Source organism: Marmota monax, unplaced genomic scaffold (assembly GCF_021218885.2).
Source record: "Marmota monax isolate L192 unplaced genomic scaffold, Marmota_monax_Labrador192_F-V1.1 WCK01_AAM20220418_F8-fsc00177, whole genome shotgun sequence".
Classification (NCBI taxonomy): domain Eukaryota; kingdom Metazoa; phylum Chordata; class Mammalia; order Rodentia; family Sciuridae; genus Marmota; species Marmota monax.
The window spans coordinates 1,032,059-1,051,920 of record NW_026694922.1 but is presented as its reverse complement, the minus strand read 5'-3'; the positions used below and the strand labels follow the sequence as shown (position 1 = coordinate 1,051,920).

The following is a 19,862-nucleotide window of genomic DNA, read 5'->3' as shown; positions in this document are numbered from 1 at the left end:
ATACTCACTGGCACATTACCCAAAAGAGCAAACAACTAGGAATTACCTAAATGACCAACCAGAGAAACGGCTGAGTAAATCATCATAAGTTGGGACAGCTCCTTCTTTGTGGATGACTTTGACAAAGTCTACAAATCTGTCCCCAGGATCATCCAGAGCACCTTACAGAGTCCTCCTCACAGCCTCCCAACTTCAAGTTAAAGGAGGCAAAGCACATCTGCACATCCCTTGCTGCTCTTCTGCTGACACTGGACAACCCCAGTACCTTCTGGGTCACACGAGGTGGGAAAGGCGTGGGTAAAAAACCAGCCTTGGGTAAACACATACACTGCTACTGCTCTTTGCCTCCTGGTTTTTTATACTTCAAAACTTGGAGTCAGAAAGAAGATCACCAATTTGTAGAATGAGCCACAATGATACATTATTTTGAGGTTGCTGGGGATTTTACATTTTTGACCTCTGTTGTCAAAATCAGTGGTCAGAATGGAGTGTAGCACTCGTGACAGGCTCACACTGAGGTTTTCTGAGGTTTTTATTTTAATTTCTCATTAGAACCCTATAACCCTCAATAAGTTTCATTTGTGCTATGAACATAAGAGTTGCTTAATTAGGGGCTGGGATTGTAGCGCAGTGGTACAGTGCTTGCCTTGAACACGCAAGGCCCTGGGTTCGATCCTCAGCACCTCATAACATAAATAAATAAAAATAAAGATATTGTGTCCATGTACAACTAAAAACAAATATTAAAAAAAAAGAAGAGTAGCTTAATTAACCCTTTGAAAGGACTGCACACCAAAAGTAAAAATCAGGATAGAAGCTGATGAAATGAGCCAGGAGCAATGGCACATGCCTATAATCCCAGAAACTTGGGAGGCTGAGACAGGAGAATTGCAAGTGCAAAGACAGCCTCAACAAGGGCAAGGCCCTGAGCAACTCAGTGACCCTGTCTCTAAATAAAATTCAAAATAGGGCTGGGGATGTGGCTCAGTGGTCGAGTGCCCCCAAGTTCAATCCCTGGCACCAAAAAAAAAAAAGTTGATGAAATGAAGAGTCAGTTATCACAAGGGATGAATGTGCTAAGGGAAAAGTCTATGCTATCCTGCATTCATGGAAAAGCAGAATACCCAGCTGAATACTACACAACTGAACCACTGAGAAACATGAATTCATATGAACCAAGAAAGAAGAGAAAGGAAAACTGAAAACAGCTATAAGACTGTAACAGTCACTCTCTAATTTCAAATATGGTAAAAACAATCTTGCAACAACTTTGAACTAGAATAAACAATCAAAAATTATTGGAACAAAATTATCTATAAGTAACAATTTCTAGATTAATCAAAGGATGCTTAAATTTTTCAATGTTCTTTGACAATCACAAATTACTGTCTGAGCAGTCAGTTGTTCCTGAGACTGAAAACAGTCATCTCACAATGATTTGGGGGATGTTATGAAGAAGCTATAAAAAGCTGCAGCTGAGCGCAAGGGCGCACGCCTGTCATCCCAGCATCTCGGGAGGCTGAGGCAGGAGGATCGCAAATTCAAAGCCAGCCTCAGCAACTTAGCCAGACCCTGTGTCAATATAAAAGATAAAAAGGGCTGGGGATGTGGCTCAGCAGTCAAACACCCCTGGGTTCAATCCCAGTATCAAAAAAAAAGAAAAAGCAGAGCTACCCAGCCAGAAACCCAGGTACTTACTGCCTCTCTTGAAGAGCCAATAGCAAATTTCCTTTTGCTGATGATCTTTATGGCGACTTTCTTACATGTTTTCCTCTCAAAAGCCAGCTTTACCTCTCCACAAGCACCACTAAAAGGAAAAACAGAGTGATATGGGGGATGTTTTTAATCATGAGACCCACCGTGCCCAAATCTTCCTCTACCATTAGAAGTTAAGATAGTCTGTATAAACAACCCTTTTACTGTCCCTATTTTCAGAGGACACAGTGAAACCTCACCAAGGTGAAAGGTAAGTGGGGCATCCAACCACACTTAAGTCAGCTCCAAATACCAGTTCTGAGCTGATACAGAATAAATCTTATTACAGCCCCAAATTGTGAAATGATCAGAAAGACAAAAAAAATGAGAAATTTATCTCAGAAGTCAGAGACATCCACTGCAAGAGTCATCGCAGGTCAAAAAGGAACCCCCCAAACAAGAAAACAGAATCTGTACATGAATTACTTTCGTTGGTACATTTCTCTGTCCTCACTATCTGTCTTAAAAGGAAAGTGAGGGGCTGGTGAGCTGGCTCCATGGTAGAGCACTTGTCTAGCATGTGTAAGACCCTGAGTTCCATCCCCAGCACCAGAAGCAAAAAAAAAAAGAAAGTAGAGTTGGGCATAGGTGGCACATGCCTGTAATCTCAGCAATGGAAGGCTGAGGCAGGAGGATCACAGTGTGAGGCCAGCCTCAGAATTAGTAAGACCTGCAGTAACTTAGTGAGGTCTCAAAATAAAAAAGGACTCGTGATGTAGCTCAAAGATAAAGCCCTTGGGTATGAGGGCAGGTGGACATAAACAGTTGATTTAGCAAGAACTGCTTTCTACATCAAATTCAAAAGTATTGCACAATTAACCTGCTTGCTCTCCTAAAGGATTTCAAATTAATTGGGATACTACTAATAAGGAAGGAATGCTTATCCAGGATGTCAGGCAACACACTCTTAATCCTAAGTAGGATCAGTTCTCCATAGTCTGGCTCAGCCCAAGGTAACAGCCATCAAAGTATCAATTATCCATTATCTGCCAGAAGTGGATTATTAGACTACTATAACTACCGTTGGTTCAGAAGGAGTGAGGTGAGGGGTTTACCAAGACACTTTTTTGTTTTATTAAATATACATGACAATTTACCAGTTGTTTTATGTCTACAACTTGGTCACATGAAGTATATTCACAATGCTCTGCAACCACCACCATCTAGTTCCAGAACTTTCTCATCAGCCTAAATGAAAACCCCATACCTGTTACACAATGAAGCAGTCACTCCCCATTCTCCCCATCCCCAGCAACCACTAATCTGCTGTCTCCACTGATATGCCTATTCTGAATATGTCACAACGATGAAGTCATATCCTGTGTGGCCTTTATGTATGTATGTATGTATGTATGTATGTTTGGGTACTGGGGATTGAACCCAGGGCCTTGTGCATGTGAGGCAAACACTCCACCAACTGAGCTATATCCACAGTCCCCTGTGTGTGGCCTTTTGTGTCTGGCTTCTTTCACTTAACATATGCTTTCAAGGTTCATCTAGGCCTTGAAACATCTATCAGCACGTTATTCTTTTTTTCTCTCTTTTTTTTTTTTGAGACTGGGTCTCACTATGGTACTCAGGCTAGTCTCAAACCCATAACTCAAGTGATCCTCCCAGGGAGCTAGGACACACACTCAGGCCACACACAGGCATAACATAGCATCGGGCTACTTCCTTCCTTCTTTTTTCCTTTCTTTTCTTTTTTTTTTGGTACTAGAGATCGAACTCAGGGGCACTTGACCACCGAGCCACATCCCCAGCCCTATATTTTATTTTATTTAGAGACAGGGTCTCACGGTTGCTTAGCGCCTCTGTATTGCTGAGGCTGGCTTTGAACTCACAATCCTCCTGCCTCAGCCTCCCTCCCCAAGCTGCTAGGATTATAGGCATGCGCCACTGCCCCCAGCTTCATTCCTTCTTATACCTGAACGATCTACCATTATGTAGAAATACCACATCTGGTTTAACCAGCTATCTTTTGATAGACATCTATTTGGGTGTTTCTACCTTTTGTGAATAGTTCCTTAAACTCTAAGTACAAGCAACAAAAGAAAAATGAAAAAATGAGAATTCATCACTGTGATAAAGCTGTTATAAACATTTGTGTACATGTTTTTGTTTGAACACCTGCCCATAGTGGCCTCAAACTTGTGATCCTCCTGCCATGGCTTCTCAAGATGCTAGGAGACAGGCGTGCGCCACCATGCCTGATCTCAGTTTCAACTTCTAGTACAGGAAATATCAGTAGATTTAGGCCACACAAACCAAGCTCTTTGTGCTCCTTAATGGTTTATTTATTATTTTTTAATTATTTTTCAGTGCCTGGAATAAAACCTTGGGCCTCGTTCATGCTAGCTAAGTGTTTCCCTCTGAACCACATTCACAGCCCTTTCCTCAGTAATTTTTAAGAGCATAAAGGGTCTGAATCTGAAAATCTTGAGAACTTTGCCCAAGGTTACATTCAACAGTTGTATTACTTCATGTCCCAAGATGGTACAAATTCTGAACAGTGCAGAAATATACACTGGGGAAAGTGATAGAAATGTTCTATAACTGATTATGGTGATAGTTTCACAACTCTGTGAATATAGTAAAAATCACTAAATTGTACCCTTTATCATGCTGGGAATTGCACCTAGAGTCTCATGCTAAATTGTACAACCAATTTAAAAGGATGAATTAGGCCTGGGGATAGGGGCATGGTACTGGACTATGGTGCATCAAGGAGCCCAGGACTACAAAAAAGAAGAAGAAAAAAAAAAAAAGGACAAATTACATGGTATATGAATTATAGTTCATTAAAAGCTGCTTTTAAAAAGTTATCATCAAGCCTGGTGTGGTAGTGCATGCCTGTAATCCTAGTGACTCAGGAGGCTGAGGAAGGAGGATCACAAATTTGAGGCCAGCCTCAGCAACTTAGTGAGGCCCTAAGTAACTTAATGAGACCCCTATCTCAAAATAAAAACCTTAAAGGTCTAGGGATGTAGTTCAGTGGTAAAGTATCCCTGAGTTCAATTCCCAGAACCCAAAAAAAAAAGTTGTCAATAAAATTTGTAAGGAAAGAGTTCATTTCAATTGATCATCATCATATCAATCAATAATATACCTATCACAAATAGTTTCCCTACAACTATATTATGAACAGATTATGAATGTCATAAAATCAGGAATGAAAAACTAATGACAAACGTATAGGAAAAAAGTGAACTTCAATTTATATAAGAAAAAAAGTTTACCTTCCAAGAGTTTTTGACATGATGTATTCATCTCTTAATTCCTTAGGATAAACTGACTGATCATCTACAGTCAGATCCAAAAATACAAAAACTAAGGGGATAAAAAGGGCAGAAATGTGCTTATTAATTCATAACAACTAGAAAATTAATTAATTCTAAAATATAGTTATATGGAATAGTAGACAAATGTTTTTGATTATATTTAACACATAACCCTGAAGGAATTATTTAGCTAGGCAAAGGCATGTTATAAAACCCTTGAGAAATGATAATCAAATATCATCCTTCAATGGAAATACACAGCATTGAGCTCACAATAGTATAGGAAACCTATAACATAACGGCTGCTCACATTCATCGACCTCAGAATATTAATTAATTGCACTAATACAAAATACCCATGCAGATTACCATAGGCCCAGAACCAAAAAGCAATTAATTTAAAAACAGGCCAGTACTGACCACACTCATATTATCCTCTCTCAGACATCTCTACCTTGACCTATCTGGTATTTTATGGTACAAACCATCTTGAACCTATTTGTAAAGTTAAATAGCATTGTCTAAACTAATCCCTTTTATTTCTACATTTTTAAGGCTGTATCTCAAAAAATAAAATCACTCATTTAGGGAGATTCGAATGGCAGATTAGAGGATGCATTCCTAGTTGCCCAAGATTCAAGCCACAGGAGTACTGCTTCTCAAGCGCTTGGGATTAGACCCGGACTTTGTGCGTGTGCTGACAAAGCACTCTCACTGAGCTACATCCCCAGGCCTCACATTTTACTCTGCCTTAATATATAATTTATACTAGTTTGTACATAAGAAACACATAACACTACATTTCCACTTGTCCCATCCACACTTTGTAGTATTATCACCGTATATTTTAAAGCTACATGTTGAAATGCCCTCAATATAACATTTGCATTAAAAAGAAAACTGTTCATTTAATAATTCAACAATCCCATCAATGCCAAATATGCATTCAGTTATGAGACATCTCATTTCTACAAAGCCACCAATCATAAATTTGTACCTGCCTATAATGTTGTATTGTTGTATTTTGTTTGTTTTTTAATACAGTTAGTTATGGATGGACACATGCCTTTATTTGGTTTATTTAGTTTTTGATGTGGTGCTGGGGGTCAAACCCAGTGCCTCCTGTATGCTAGACAAGAGCTCTCCCACTGAGCCACAATCCCGGCCCCCTATAATGTTTTCAAAGAGTGAAATTGGTTAAGACCCTTGAGTTTCTGAGATTTCAGGTGAAGGGTTTGGCCCTCCCTACACCAACCTAAAGACCCAGCCTCTGGCACAGACCCCAGTCACCTGAGTGCACGTGATTCCAGGCTGAGGAAAAGACAGTGGAAGCTGATACTTCCCTGATGTCCACCCAGGGATGAATCCCCCTTTATACCTGTGGCTATTTATGAACTTATATGTTCCAGTGGCATCTGAAATAGGGGAATTTGAGGGATTCTAAGAATGCTTTTCTCCTCAAATGTCAAGGTCTGCTTCAGAGACTACAGTTCCCCACACAAACCAGGAAGGGAAATGCACCCAAGTTTAGCTGGGTTGAGTTTAAGGTTAAGATGGAGAAGTGAGGATTTTAACAGGGAAACAAATCCCCCAACCAAAGGAGGCAGCCTCTACTCAGTGCCTGCAGATCCCCAGGTTGAAGGTCTGTAGGCTCGCCACGGCCAACTTTAAAAAAAAAAATCTAAATTTTCAAGTTATAAAAATTGGCAAACATCTAATAAAATGTCTGTGAGCCAAGAAATAATAATAAAACAAAATTAGAAATAAAATGCAAAACAAAAAAGGAAGAAAGAAAACATCTGTTGGCTAAATGCAAGTTCACAGAGCACCTGTTTGGTCTACATTATCAGGGCCACCTTTGACCTATATGACATCTTTGTTCAAATTAGAAAAAAAATGAATCGATCTGTTCTACAACAACCATAGTTAATAATGACATGCTATCTTCTTGAAAATCACTAAAATAGATTTTAAGTATTTTTATCACACACAAAAATGTTAATAACGTGAGGTAATTGTGGGGGTCAATGTGAACTAAGTATATTCACATACTTTTTTTTTTTTTTTTTTAACAACCAGAGCTTGAAGCCAGGGGTGCTCAACAACTAAGTCACATCCCTAGCCCTTTTGAATTTTTTTACTTTGAGACAGGTCTCACTAAGTTGCTGAGGCTGGCTTTGAATTTTAAATCCTCCGGCCTCAACCTCCTGAGCTGCTAGGATTACAGGCATGCATAAAAACTGTACATACATATGGGATACCATGTGATGTCTCAATACATATATACATCATGCTGTATACATATACTAAAACATCGTATTGTATGTGACAAATACATACAGTTTTATGTCAAATAAAACAAATTAAAGTTTTTCTCATTATTTAAAAAAGAGAAAAAATTTAAAAAGGTGTCCCTTAGATGACTGGGCAAAAGGTGGCACACTGCCTGACCAGAAGAGACCCAATGTTGTCCCAACTGTTCCTCTGCTAAGTGACCAAAAAAAGCAAAAACTGCAGTTGCCCCAACTATAAGAATCAGACAGAACACAAAGTAGTCAGAAACAGGGAAAACTGTCAATCATAAAATGCAGTTTTGGAGACTCAGATAGCTCAGTGTGTGCTTAAAAGCACAAGGTCCCAGGATCAACTGCACACACCAAAAATAATTAGATGCACTTTACAATGCTTAATATAGTTACAATTCCCAGATGTCAGTCTGAAGATGACTGCACAAGAATCACCTTTTTAAGGACTCCCCCCCGCCCCCGACCACCACCACAGTACTAAGAATCAAACCCAGGGATGCTCTACTACAGAGCTACACTCCCAACCTCTCCTTAAATTTTGAGGCAGGGTCTCACTAAGCTGCCCAGACAGGCCTTAAACTTGTGATCCTCCTGCCTCAGTCTCTCCAAGTAGCTGGGATTACTGGCATGTACAACCATGCCAGGCTTTGTTGAGATTTTTCAAAATATTTTTTTTAGTTGTAAATGGACAAAATACCTTTATTTTATTTATTTGTTTTTATGTGGTGCTGAGGATCAAATCCAGTACCTCACAGGTGCTAGGCAAGTGCTCTACTACTGAGCCACAACCCCAGCTCCTGCTATGATTTTTTAAATATCTAGAACTACTGAATCAGAATCTGTAAGAGTGCTTATGTGAACCTCTATATTTAAACTCTCTCTCTCTCTCTCTCTCACACACACACACACACAAATACATACAAATACTCTCTCTCTCTCCAAATCATTCTGCTCTCAGATGGTTTCTGGGAAGTTCTGTGGTTTATTAATTAAAGATTTAAAGTTTTCCTGATCTAGGGCTGTGGCTCAGCGGTAGAGCTCTCACCTAGCATGTGTGAGGCCCTAGATTCGATCCACAGCACCACAAAAAATAAAATAAAGATATTGTGTCCATCTACAGTTAAAAAATAAATACTAAAAAAAAAAAAAGAGTTTTCCTCTTGCTCCAAGATTTGAAATCACTATGAGCTACTTTTAATGCTGCAGGTCAATTATCAATTTTTCTTATCAATCATTCTTTCCAGACTCTGCCCTAAGTGACAACTGTTTGTTTTAGATATGATATTCATGAAATTTCATAAGTGAATGTTTTTAAAATGTCTTATAAAATTTATAAAATGCTACCTGATAACAATCAACAGCTTCAATTGCACAAGACAACTATGTGGTATTCAAGAAGGTGGGCTGGGGGTGTAACATACTGGCAGAGTATCTGCATGGACCCTGGGTTTTGATTTCCAGAATCACAAAAGAAAAAAAGAACAGAAAGCTGAGTGCTCTAAATTGAGCTCTTAGAGAAACACTCAGCCTAATGCCTGGCATGTAAAAGGAGCTCAAAGAATGTATGCAGAAATGCATAAATGGAAGAAATGAAGAAAGAAAAGATGGGACCAGAGTTGTGGCTCAGCGGGAGAACACTTGCCTAGTATGTGCGAGGCCCTGGGTTCGATCCTCAGCACCACATAAGAATAAATAAACAAAATAAAGGTATTTTTAAAAGGAAAGAATGAGGGAGGAAGAAAGACAGGAAGCGAGGGAGGAGAGAGGGAAGGAGGATGAATTAATAGCCTCCAACAACAATAACACATATATCTAAAGCAGATATGGCATAACAATCAATCTAAGAACTGTAATTTATTTTAACCAATAAGATAATTCAATTGACAACACATGGCTTTAAATAAAGCCAATCAAACCTAAGAAAATCTGTCTGGATAGAACTTTTTCATGGTTTAAAAAGGCAAGTAGGGCAACAGGATTAAATCTTGCATGCTAACTGAATTTTACTCACTTAAATGGTGTCCTATAAATTCACAAAATTAATTTTCCTTTTACACAGGAGGGGAAAGAAAATCCAGTAAACATAAGATAATAATGTTACCTTTATTTCTACATAGTGAAAGAGCAATTTCAGAATTGTTACTCAAAGGACGGCGTTTTCCTTTCCCTACAAGCTCTGTGTTTACAAAGGTTCCATTCCCACTGTGATCCTCTAGGTAGGCGATGTAAGAGTTTTTAGGACCCATTTCCTAAAATAGAGAACATTTTATTTCAAAGTTGAACAGCGGGATTTATAGTTGGAAGACATCCAAGAGCAATGACCAGATTACCAGCTCTCCCAAGTACACGAACATTTGCCACTTACCCTGAAAATCCGGAAGTGCTTCTTGCTATACGTCCGGTATTTATTTGTCATTTTCAGCAGTGGTTCATCAAAACAATAGTCACAGCTTTTATCCCTCCCAAACCAGTAGCTGTCATTAACACACTCTGCAATACAAAAGCACATGCTGGAGCTGTTACATTGCAAGTATCAACACCTTTAAAAATTGCCCACAAAATCTACTTGTAGGAAAACAGCCTGAGGTGGCAATCTATAAATTTGATTATCAAAAGTTTATAAGATTAAAAATTCGAGGGGAGGAGCCAGAGGTTATAGCTCAGTAGCACAAGGCATGCTTAGCATACTCAAAGCCCTGGGTCAATCCTCAGCAGGACTCCCCACCCCCCCAAAACAAAATAATTAAAAAACTTTGCATGGGTGGGGAACACAAAGTTCTACGATTTAATAAGGGATGGCTAATCTATAACCATGAAGCAACATGCAGTCATTAAAACTTAGTAATTTTAATGACTTGGGAAAATACTATATAATAACTTCTGCTCATTCCCATCCTAAGGCTTCCTACCACATTTAATATAAAAACTATACTCTTCCTTATGGCCTGATTGATGCCCAGGGTCTGGCCTCGCCTCCATTCCAGCCTCACCTTGGATTCCTATTCCTTTGCTGGCTACACCCAGCCCCACTAGCCAGGAGAAATTTGTTCTGTGGCCTTTCCCTAACTACCCAAAAGGCTCATTCCCTATTGCCTTTTGTGTCTGGCCTCAAATATCATCTCTCATTCAGTTTTCTATATAAGCAGCCTCCCATTTCACCACCCACTTGTTAGGATAATGTACCCTGCTTTATTTCACTCTACATACAGGCCATGACTGGAAGTTACCCCCCCTTCCCCTGGGACGACATAAAGCCTAGCGGGCAGCATGAGACTCTTGATAGGAGCATAGCTAGGTGTGATCCTGCCACCTGTAATCCCTGAGACTTGGAGGATTGCAAGTTCGAGGCCAGCCTGGGCAATTTACTGAGACCCTCAGCAATCTGGTAAGATCCTCAGCAACTGATCAAGTCCTGTCCCAAAGTAAAAAATAAAAGGACTAGGGATTGTGGAAAATTATGCCTGGAGGGCTGGGGATGTGGCTCAAGTGGTAGCACGCTCGCCTGGCTTGCGTGAGGCCCGGGTTCGATCCTCAGCACCACATACAAACAAAGATGTTGTGTCCGCCAAAAACTAAAAAAATAAATATTAAAAATTCTCTCTCTTTCTCTCTCTCTCTCTCTCAAAAAAAAAAAAGAAAATTACGCCTGGGTTCAATCCCCAGTGGTTCAAAAATAAATAAATAAATAAAGCTCCAGCACCTGGGACAATGAGGAAATTATCAGCAATTCATATCACAAAGGACTAACTTCCCCAATGAAGCTATTGATTCTATAAATCAATAAAAGACAAACCTGGAGAAAATGAGTAAAGGATATGAAGAAACAATTTATAAGGAAAAAAATACAAAGGGCACTAACATGAAAAGATGGCCAAGTTAACTCAAAATTGAAACTAAAAATATATTAAGTATCTATGTTTTATCTACTAGATTAATAAAAATCCAAAAGTCTCACGCTACAGTTTTAGCGAGAAGTCTGGAAGAGCAGGTACTCACACACTGTGATAGACCCAACTTGATCTTTTCTTAAAATTGGGAGCCATCTTGCCACAAAGCCATGAAAAGATAATTTCGGCTTTACTATAAATTACTGCAAATTCTGAACCTGCTTGGAATGCCTGCCCGTGCCTTGAACTCACCCATGCCTGGCTCTCTGACCAAATAGCAGCCCTCTCTGAAACTTTAGTGACACTTCATAAATATTGGCCTTCCCTGGCCAGACAACGACCCTCTCTGAGGCTCTAACGGTCCTCATAAATTCTGATGTTGGGGCCAGCAAAACATGTAAACTACCATTAGTGTGATGCTTGTCAGAGTTCTGTTATCTGTAACGCCCCTTTGTGTAACTTTCTGGGCTATAAAGATGGGCTGCAGGAAAGCTGGGGTGCTGTCTTGTTCCCGCCGTTTTGGGAGGGAGAGGCAGCCCGGCCAGTTGAAATAATAGGCTTGCTTTAATTTGATTTTAATTGGAGTCAGTGGTCTTTTCTTGCGTCCTGGTCTAACAACTGAACATAGGAAGAACATAATTTATACAAATTATATACAACTATCTAGCGAGAATAATTTGGAAAGATCTATCAAAATTACACATGCAGTCACTTCACATCCACAAAGATGGCTATAATAAAAAAAAAAAAAAAAAAAAGCTGGGCACGGTGGCACACGCCTGTTAAACCCAGCAGCATGGGAGGCTGAAGCAGCCCCTTGTGCCAGTATTTGATAATTTTTATCTCTTTAGACTTCTGTGTATTTCAATATCTGTTTCACCTAATTTTGTTGTACAGTTGTTCATATTACTCTTTTTTTAATTCTTTTAATAAATTTGTAAATTTGAGTGTTTTTTTCTTTAGTTGTAGATGGATCCAATACCTTTATTTTATTTATTTTCTTCTTAATGCAGTGCTTAGGATTAAACTAGTGCCTCATATGTGCTAGGCAAGCGCTCTACCACTGAGCTACAACTCTAGCCCTTGTCTTTTTTGGTACCAGGGATTGAACTCAGGGACACTCAACCACTGAGCCATATCCCCAGCCCTATTTTGTATTTTATTTAGAGAAAGGGTTTCACGGAGTTACTTAGCACCTCACTTTTGCTGAGGCTGGCTTTGAACTCATGATCCTCCTGCCTCAGCCTCTTGAGCCACTGGGATTACAGGCGTGCACCACTGCACCTGCCTCACAGAAGAAATTTTAACAAGTCCAACAGCCCTTTACAATGAATGAATGAATGAATGAAAAACGAAAGAAAAGAGAAGAAAAAACTAGAAACAGAAGAGAGCTTTGTCAACTTGAGAAGGGGCACTCATGAAACACCCAGAGATATCATCACACTTCAGGGTAAAAGACTGCAAGCTTTCCCCTTAACATCAGAAACAAGGCAAGGATATTTGTTCTCACCACTTTGATTCAACATTCTACTAAAAAAGATCAATATACAAAAATCACCTGTTCTTCTATATATTAGCAATGAACAAACCTAAAATGCAATTCAGAAAAGAATTCCATTTAAAATAGTAAAAAAGTAATAAAACATCTGGAAACAAATTTAACAAAAGAACTGCAAATCCTATAGTCTGAAAACTACAAAACGCCACTGAAAAATAATTGAAAGACCCATATAAATGTTCACAGAATGGAACTGTGAACATTTATATTACATTTATATGTGATGGCCTGGGGATCTGGCTCAGTGGTAGAGTGCTTACCTAGCATGTGTGAGGCCCTGGGTTCAATCTCAGCACCAAAAAAGTAAAACTTAATGTTATGAGACAATACTTTCAAATCCATCTACAATTCAACACAATCCCTATGAAAACCCTGATTATATTTGTTTGCAGAAATTAACAAGCTCACATTAAAATTCTTAGCAATAAAACACAGACTTAGAAGAGTCAGAATATATTGAAAATTAAGCACAAGATTCTGCCGGGCACAGTGGCCTGTCCTTGTAGTCCCAGTGACTCAGGAGGCTAAGATAGAGGATCCCAAGTTCAAGGCTTGCCTCAGCAACTTAGCCAAGCCCTAAGCAATTCAGTGAGACCTTGATGTGTCTCTGTGGTAGAGGACCCCTGGGTTCAATCCCCAGTACAAAAAAAAAATAAAATAAAATTTACTTATACTTACTATAAAGTTACTATAGTCAAGACAATGTAGTACTAGCCTAAGGAAAGGCATATAGATTAATAGGGGGAAAAAAAAGGAAATAAACCCTCACATTTACAGTCAATCAATATTCCACAAGCCTTCAAAACAATTAACTGGGAGAGGGGGAGGGGAATTCCTGTTTTCAACAATAGTGTTAAGAAAAGTGCATAATAAAAGTGTATTTGCATGTATAATGCAAAATAATGAAGTTGGAAACCCCATCTCACAACATAAATAAAATCAACTAAAACAGGATCAAAAACTTCTTGTAGGTGTTAAACTTATACAGTCCCAAAGGGAAAAAAAAGGTGATGAATTTTCATAAACCCTGGCTAAGTACCCTGTTCCTACATAGGATGCTAAAACCACAATTAACAAAAGAAAAACAAAAAAATTGGAAGGAAGTCAACAAAATTTAAAAAGTCTGCATACACCAAAGAACATCATCAAGAGAATGAAAAAGACAAGGCTGAGACAGTTAGACTATATTTGCTAAACATATCTGATAAAGGACTTGTATCTAGAATATATAAAAGAACACGTACGAGTCAATAATGAAAAGAGAAGCAATCATGGCCTGGGGTTGTGGCTCAGTGGTAGAGTGTCTGCTGAGCATGTGTGAGGCACTGGGTTTGATTCTCAGCACAATTTATTAATTTATATAAATCAATTAATAAATAAAAGCCCATCAAGAATTTTAATTTTTTTTAAAGAGAGAAGCAATTAAGAAATGAGCAGAGGATCTAAATAAACATTTCTCCAAAAAGATGTATCACTATGGAGAATAGTTTGGCAGTTTCTTAAAAGGTTAAACAAAGAATTTCCATATTATCCAGCAATTTTACTCCTTGGTATATACCAAAAGAATTGAAAAAGGAGATTCAGATATTTGTTTGCTAATATTCATAGCAATATCATTCACAATAGCTATATGCTGGAAATAACCCCAGGTGATCATCAACAAAAGACTGGAGTTGGGGGGGCTGGGGTGTGGCTGAGTGGTACAGCACTTGCCTAGCATGTATGGCTCCAGGTTCAATCCCCAACATAGAGCAAATAAATAAATAAACAAATCATGGTGATAGACATACAATGAAATATTGTTCAGTCATAAAAAGAAAAGGCTGAGGATATAAGCTCCATGATGAAGTAAGTTTGTGCTTAACATGGGCAAGGCCCTGGGATTCAGGCCCAGCAAAGAAAGAAAGGAAGGAAGTTCTAACACATGATATAGCATGGATGAACCCTGCAACATGATGCCGTATGACATAAGCCAGAAATAAAGAACAATTGCATTATCATTCCATTTCCAGGAAGTATCTATAATTGGTAAATTCCCAGAGACACAAAGTAGATTAGAGTTGCAAGTGGCTGGGGGAGGGGCAATTGGTAATTGTTCCGTGGACATAAAGTTTCTGTTTAGATTTTTTTTGTATTTATGTGTAATTTTTTAGTTCTATGTGGATACAATACTTTTTTTTTTTTTTTAATGTTTTGTAGTTGTAGAGGGACAGAATTCCTTTATTTGTTTACTTTTATTTGGTGCTGAGGATCGAACTCAGTACCTTAGTGCCTAAATGAGTGCTCTACCACACTGAGTCACAACTGGGCTGCTCTGTTTAGATTTTATCACAATCAAAAGGTAAACATTAAAGCAGAGATTTGGGAATAAATTCTTCAAAGTGCAAGTCGTGTATAGTGAGAACTATAAAGTTTTATTCAAAGAAATTAAAGAAGAACTGAAATAAATGGAAAGATACTCCATGTTCATAGATTGGAAGACAATATTGTAAGGCTGTCCAGACTCCCCCAATTACAGACTCAACTACCCTCAACTGCATTCTTTGCAGGAAGTGACAAACTTAAAATTCATATGACAATGCAAGGAATCTAGAATAGCCCAATCTTGGAAAAGCAAATTGAGACTCATGTTTCTGGATTTCAAAATTTAGTAAGCCAAAGTAACCAAGATTGTTTGGTACTGACATAAGGATACACACATAAATCAATGGAACAGAATTCAGAGTCCAGAAATAGAGCCTCAAATTAGTGCTCTCACACAATTTTTTTTTCCCCAGTACTTGAGGGGAAAAAAAAAGGTGTTCTACCACTGGAGCTTGAGGATGTAGCTCAGTGGTAAAATGCTTACTTAGTTAGCATACACAAAGCCCTGAGTTCAATCCCCAATATGGTGGGGAAGGGGGACACTTTTATTATCTACTGGTCACCCTCTTAGGTTCTTTTTTGTTTTTGTTTTTTGGTGCTAGGGATTGAACCTAGGGCCTTGTGCATGCAGGCAAGCACTCTACCGACTGAGCTATATCCCCAGCCCTCTTAGGCTCTTTGAATGTTTTGTGACTACCAAAACTAATGCATCCCATTTCATGCTTTCTTACCATTTCTGTTTCTCACTCACCCAAGTCTATAAGCATATCTTTAAAATATGGCTTAAAAAAAGGAACAAATAACTCCAAATATATACTTCTAAATTTAAGATTTTACCAGGTATGGTAGCACATGCATATAATCCCAGTAACTTGGAAGGCTGAGGCCAGGAAGATCACAAGTTCAAAGCCAGACTGGGCAACTTAGTGAGACTCTGGCTCAAAACAAAAAATAGCCTGATAATCCCAGCGGCTTTGGAAACTGAGGCAAGAGGAACACAGTTCAAAACGAGCCTCAGCAACTTACCATGGCCCTAAGCAACTTGGTGAACCTCATCTCAAAATAAAAAAAAAAAAGTGCTGGGAATGTGGCTTAGTGGTTAAGCACTCCTGGGTTCAATCTCCAGTACCAAAAACAAAAATAAATAAAAAACAGGTAGTCAACAAAAGAGCCATCCTTATTCTTAAATAATTTTTTTAGTGGTAATTGGACACAATATCTTCATTTTATTTATTTATTTTTTTTAATGTGGTGCTGAGGATCCAACCCAGTGCCTCGCACATGCTAGGCAAGCGCTCTACCACTGAGTCCCCCAACCCCAGCCCAAGAGCCATGCCTATTCTGAACAGCTTTGAAGCTATATCAAACCACATCAGGGGTTAAATGGCAAAGATTCTATGATTAGATAATAATGTTTTCAACTTTGCATGAATCTGCAATTTTTTTTTTTAATACCAGCGATTGAACTCAGGGACATGTGGCCACTGAACCACGTCCCCAGCCCTATTTTGTATTTTATTTAGAGACAGGGTCTCACGGAGTTGCTTAGCAGCCTTGATTTTGCTGAGGCTAGCTTTGAACTCGTGATCCTCCTGTCTCAGCCTTCTGAGCTGCTGGAATTACAGGTGTGCGCCGCCACTCCGAGTGGAATCTGTAAGAGGTTCCACAGCTCTCTTCAGAGTTTCAGATGCATAGCGTATTGCAAATGCCCCATTAATATTTGAATAAATGAAGGGAATCCACAGCAAGTAAAAGCCAGTGCACTACCCACCAGTGGCTCTTTTTTCTTTCATCACTTTCAAACTCCAGAATCATGCCAGAAATGTCCTGAGTTTTGGACTGCAACAATCATCTGTAATTGCTTTTCTGAATAGTATACAATAACATACAACAAAGGTCTTACCAAGATTGGTGAACCCATCCTGAAGGGCCCATAATCGAGCCCAAGGGGCAGGGGCAGGTTCCTCGGGTTCTTGGTCCTCGGGAATAGAATAGAGTTCCTGAGTGGACACTGTCTCTAAGGAGCTTAGCGTCCCGGAGCTGGAGTGAGAGGACTGGCTGGAGGTGGGTGCAGTGCTGGTAGAAGAGCTGGATGTGCCTTGGGACTGTGAGGACCCGTGGGATTGTGGGGAGAGGACTTGGGACTGAATGAAGCCACCTTGGGCCTGTGAAGAGACACCACTGGCATGAGCCTGAGGGGAGGTGCTGCTGTGGGACTGTTGACTCTCTGCATCCGTCTCTCGAGACATCACGACTTCAAAAAGTTAAGTGTCCAAAAATAAGGTGAATTTCAAGGAACAAGGCTTGAAGTTCAAGAGTCAAGAATGGACATATTACAGTGACAAAAAAAGAAAAGAAAAAATCCAGGTCAAGCGTGCTCTGCAAAAATTAAAATCCAAATAGTCCACTTCTGGTTTTCCTGGGCTGGGCTTTTCATAAGATCACTTTCACTGGATCAGCATTTTGTCTAATAGCTATAAAGCAAAGAGAAAATATCAATATCAATATATATATATATATATATATATATATATATATATACACACACATATATAAATAATTTGAAGATTACAGATACACAAAAAACAATAAAATTGAATTGGGAGGCTCATAAAAACTTCCATGCATCCAAATATTGAAAATTAGGATACAAATGTATTAATATGTATCGATAATACATTTAAATTTCATATATGCTTTGAAAGGAAAAGAAAAGAAAGGGTCAAGGGACATGGAATACAAGACTGATAAAAAGAAACTGTACAGTAACTCCCTTTACCACTTTAAGGAAATCATTTGCATAAAATATCTGTGCCCCTTATACCCAGGGTATTCTCCAGTAGGGTTGGAATTAAGTCCTATTTGTTCAGTCTAGGTTCCCTGACACTGTCCTAACTAAGGGCAAGTTCACTTAATGAGGCAGAACCCAAAGAGGAGTGCTCTAGACAAATCCACCTAATTCTTTTTACTTTTATTTCTCAGTTGGAGTTGGACACAATACCTTTATTTAATTTTATTTTTTTATGTGGTGCTGGGGATGGAACACAGGGCCTTGCACGTGCTATGCAAGGCGAGCGCTCTACCACTGAGCCACAGCTCCAACCCAACCTAATCCTTTTGATGCTAAGGAACATGTGGCTCAATGTCGCAGCATCCAAAGACTTTCCAGCTTTGGAGGAATCTTAAAGGAATGATTGGATCACAGGAGATCATTAACAGAGCCTCTGACCCTTTAATTCACTTGATAGACTCTGAAAACAGAATCACCAGTGAAGCCAAAGAAAATTTCAATGATCTAATCAGATTTTCTTTTTCAAAATAAAAAGGTACATTTCCTCCAACCCACACTCTGGGCCAGTAAAAAGCTATACTCATACTAACTGCATTTACATAGCTTTGGAAATACAAAGGTCCAGATGGTTATCCTTCAAACATATTCAGGAAAGTGATGCCATGGCGGAGTCTACCACTCCAGGACCTGCTGGTCTAATACTGCCTCAGCCAGGCTGAATCCCTCTGATGCTTCCCTGTCCCCCTCCCTCCAAAGCTGGGGAACCCAGGACATCATACATGCTAAGCATGCACTCTACAACTAAGCTACATCCCAAGCCCCTCTGCAGTTTTGTTGAGCAATACTTCTCCAGCCTGACAAGTAGTGAGCTTTCAATAAATCACCTCTCTGAACCCACTTCCTCATTTGAAAAAAACAGATGAACCGTGAGGATTAACTGAGGTAATGCATGTAAAATTCCTCCCCTCATAATGTTTGCTAATGGAGAGCTATTTTTAATGGAAGACCAGTGGTGAGTGAAAAAACAAAGTAACCAAAGCAAATCTCTAAGACTAGGAACAGAATTCCAGTCCCAAGGAAATCAAGAGGCCTTCCGAATGCCAAACAACCTTTCTTTCAAATAGAGAAACTGAGTCCCAGCGAGGACTGGTCCTCTCCTATCCATTCCTTGCCACCCCACCCCACACACTTAACTTATGAACACTTAGAATATCCTACTAACTGCGTTTCCAGTTCCTGCAGCGCCTAGCAGTTAAGATTGGGTTCTCAAGAAGTATTTTTTTAGAGATTGAATCTAAAGAATGGCAATAATTATTAATGTTCATAGAAGTCTTTACAAAGTAACTCCGCTCTGGTATTGAGAAGCACAACTCTGTTCTTTCTCATCCTGTACATCCAGGCCTGTTTCAACTTGTAGTAAGAGGGAAAGTAAATTTCACCTCGAAGATTAGCTACAAAGGAAGAGTGTCGCCCACGCGCTCCCCCCTCCAGATCAAAAAAAAAAAATCCAGAAATGCGGAAGCTCGGGAGACTCCCCTTGCTAAGACCCTGGGAATGGGATTCGAACCCCCAAGCACCCAAGTTAAGTTTTCCACTATGACTCACCGCGTGAGCCCACCTGAAGCCGCAAATTTCCCGCAGGCGAAGCCAGCAGAGTGGCGCTAAACCTGCAGATACAAACTCCACCCTCAGCCAATCAAAACACCCCCCGCCGCAGCCCGACCAATGAAGAGCAGCGGATGTGACCACCGCGTGTGGCCTCAATGCTTACTGGGAATTGTAGTTTAGAACGCAAGCGGAACTCAGCGTCCAAGTTCCCCCCAGGAGACCTCGCCCCCTCGGCTCTCAGCCAATCAGCAGCACTCGTGTGTGCGGCCACGCTCTCGGCTTTTCTCCCCAGCAGGTGACGGCGGCCCGATAGGC

At 39.6% G+C, this 19,862-nt stretch overlaps 1 protein-coding gene and 1 non-coding gene across 5 annotated transcripts in view; both read right to left on the bottom strand.

The window, feature by feature from the left end:
- Chek2 (checkpoint kinase 2) overlaps positions 1-19,840 on the bottom strand; it is a 42,032-nt gene extending 22,192 nt beyond the window's left edge. For 2 of the 4 annotated variants that reach the window (XR_009225202.1, XM_046427308.2), the window contains exons 1-6: positions 19,711-19,840; positions 17,052-17,622; positions 9,705-9,829; positions 9,441-9,588; positions 4,992-5,082; positions 1,699-1,807 (exon numbers count right to left, since the gene is read on the bottom strand). Coding sequence is in view for 3 of the 4 variants with exons in the window: in XM_046427308.2 (XP_046283264.1) it covers positions 1,699-1,807; positions 4,992-5,082; positions 9,441-9,588; positions 9,705-9,829; positions 17,052-17,397 (819 nt within the window). In the remaining variant the exon portion in view is untranslated. Of the gene's footprint in view, positions 1-1,698; positions 1,808-4,991; positions 5,083-9,440; positions 9,589-9,704; positions 9,830-17,051; positions 17,623-19,544; positions 19,627-19,710 lie in introns of those variants that run through there. The other 2 variants (XM_046427307.2, XM_046427309.2) reach the window with 2 other exon arrangements.
- Positions 3,113-3,187, bottom strand: Trnav-cac (transfer RNA valine (anticodon CAC)). The gene has a single exon. It is a non-coding gene; the product is annotated as a tRNA-Val (tRNA).
- Positions 19,841-19,862: the final 22 nt, after the last annotated feature.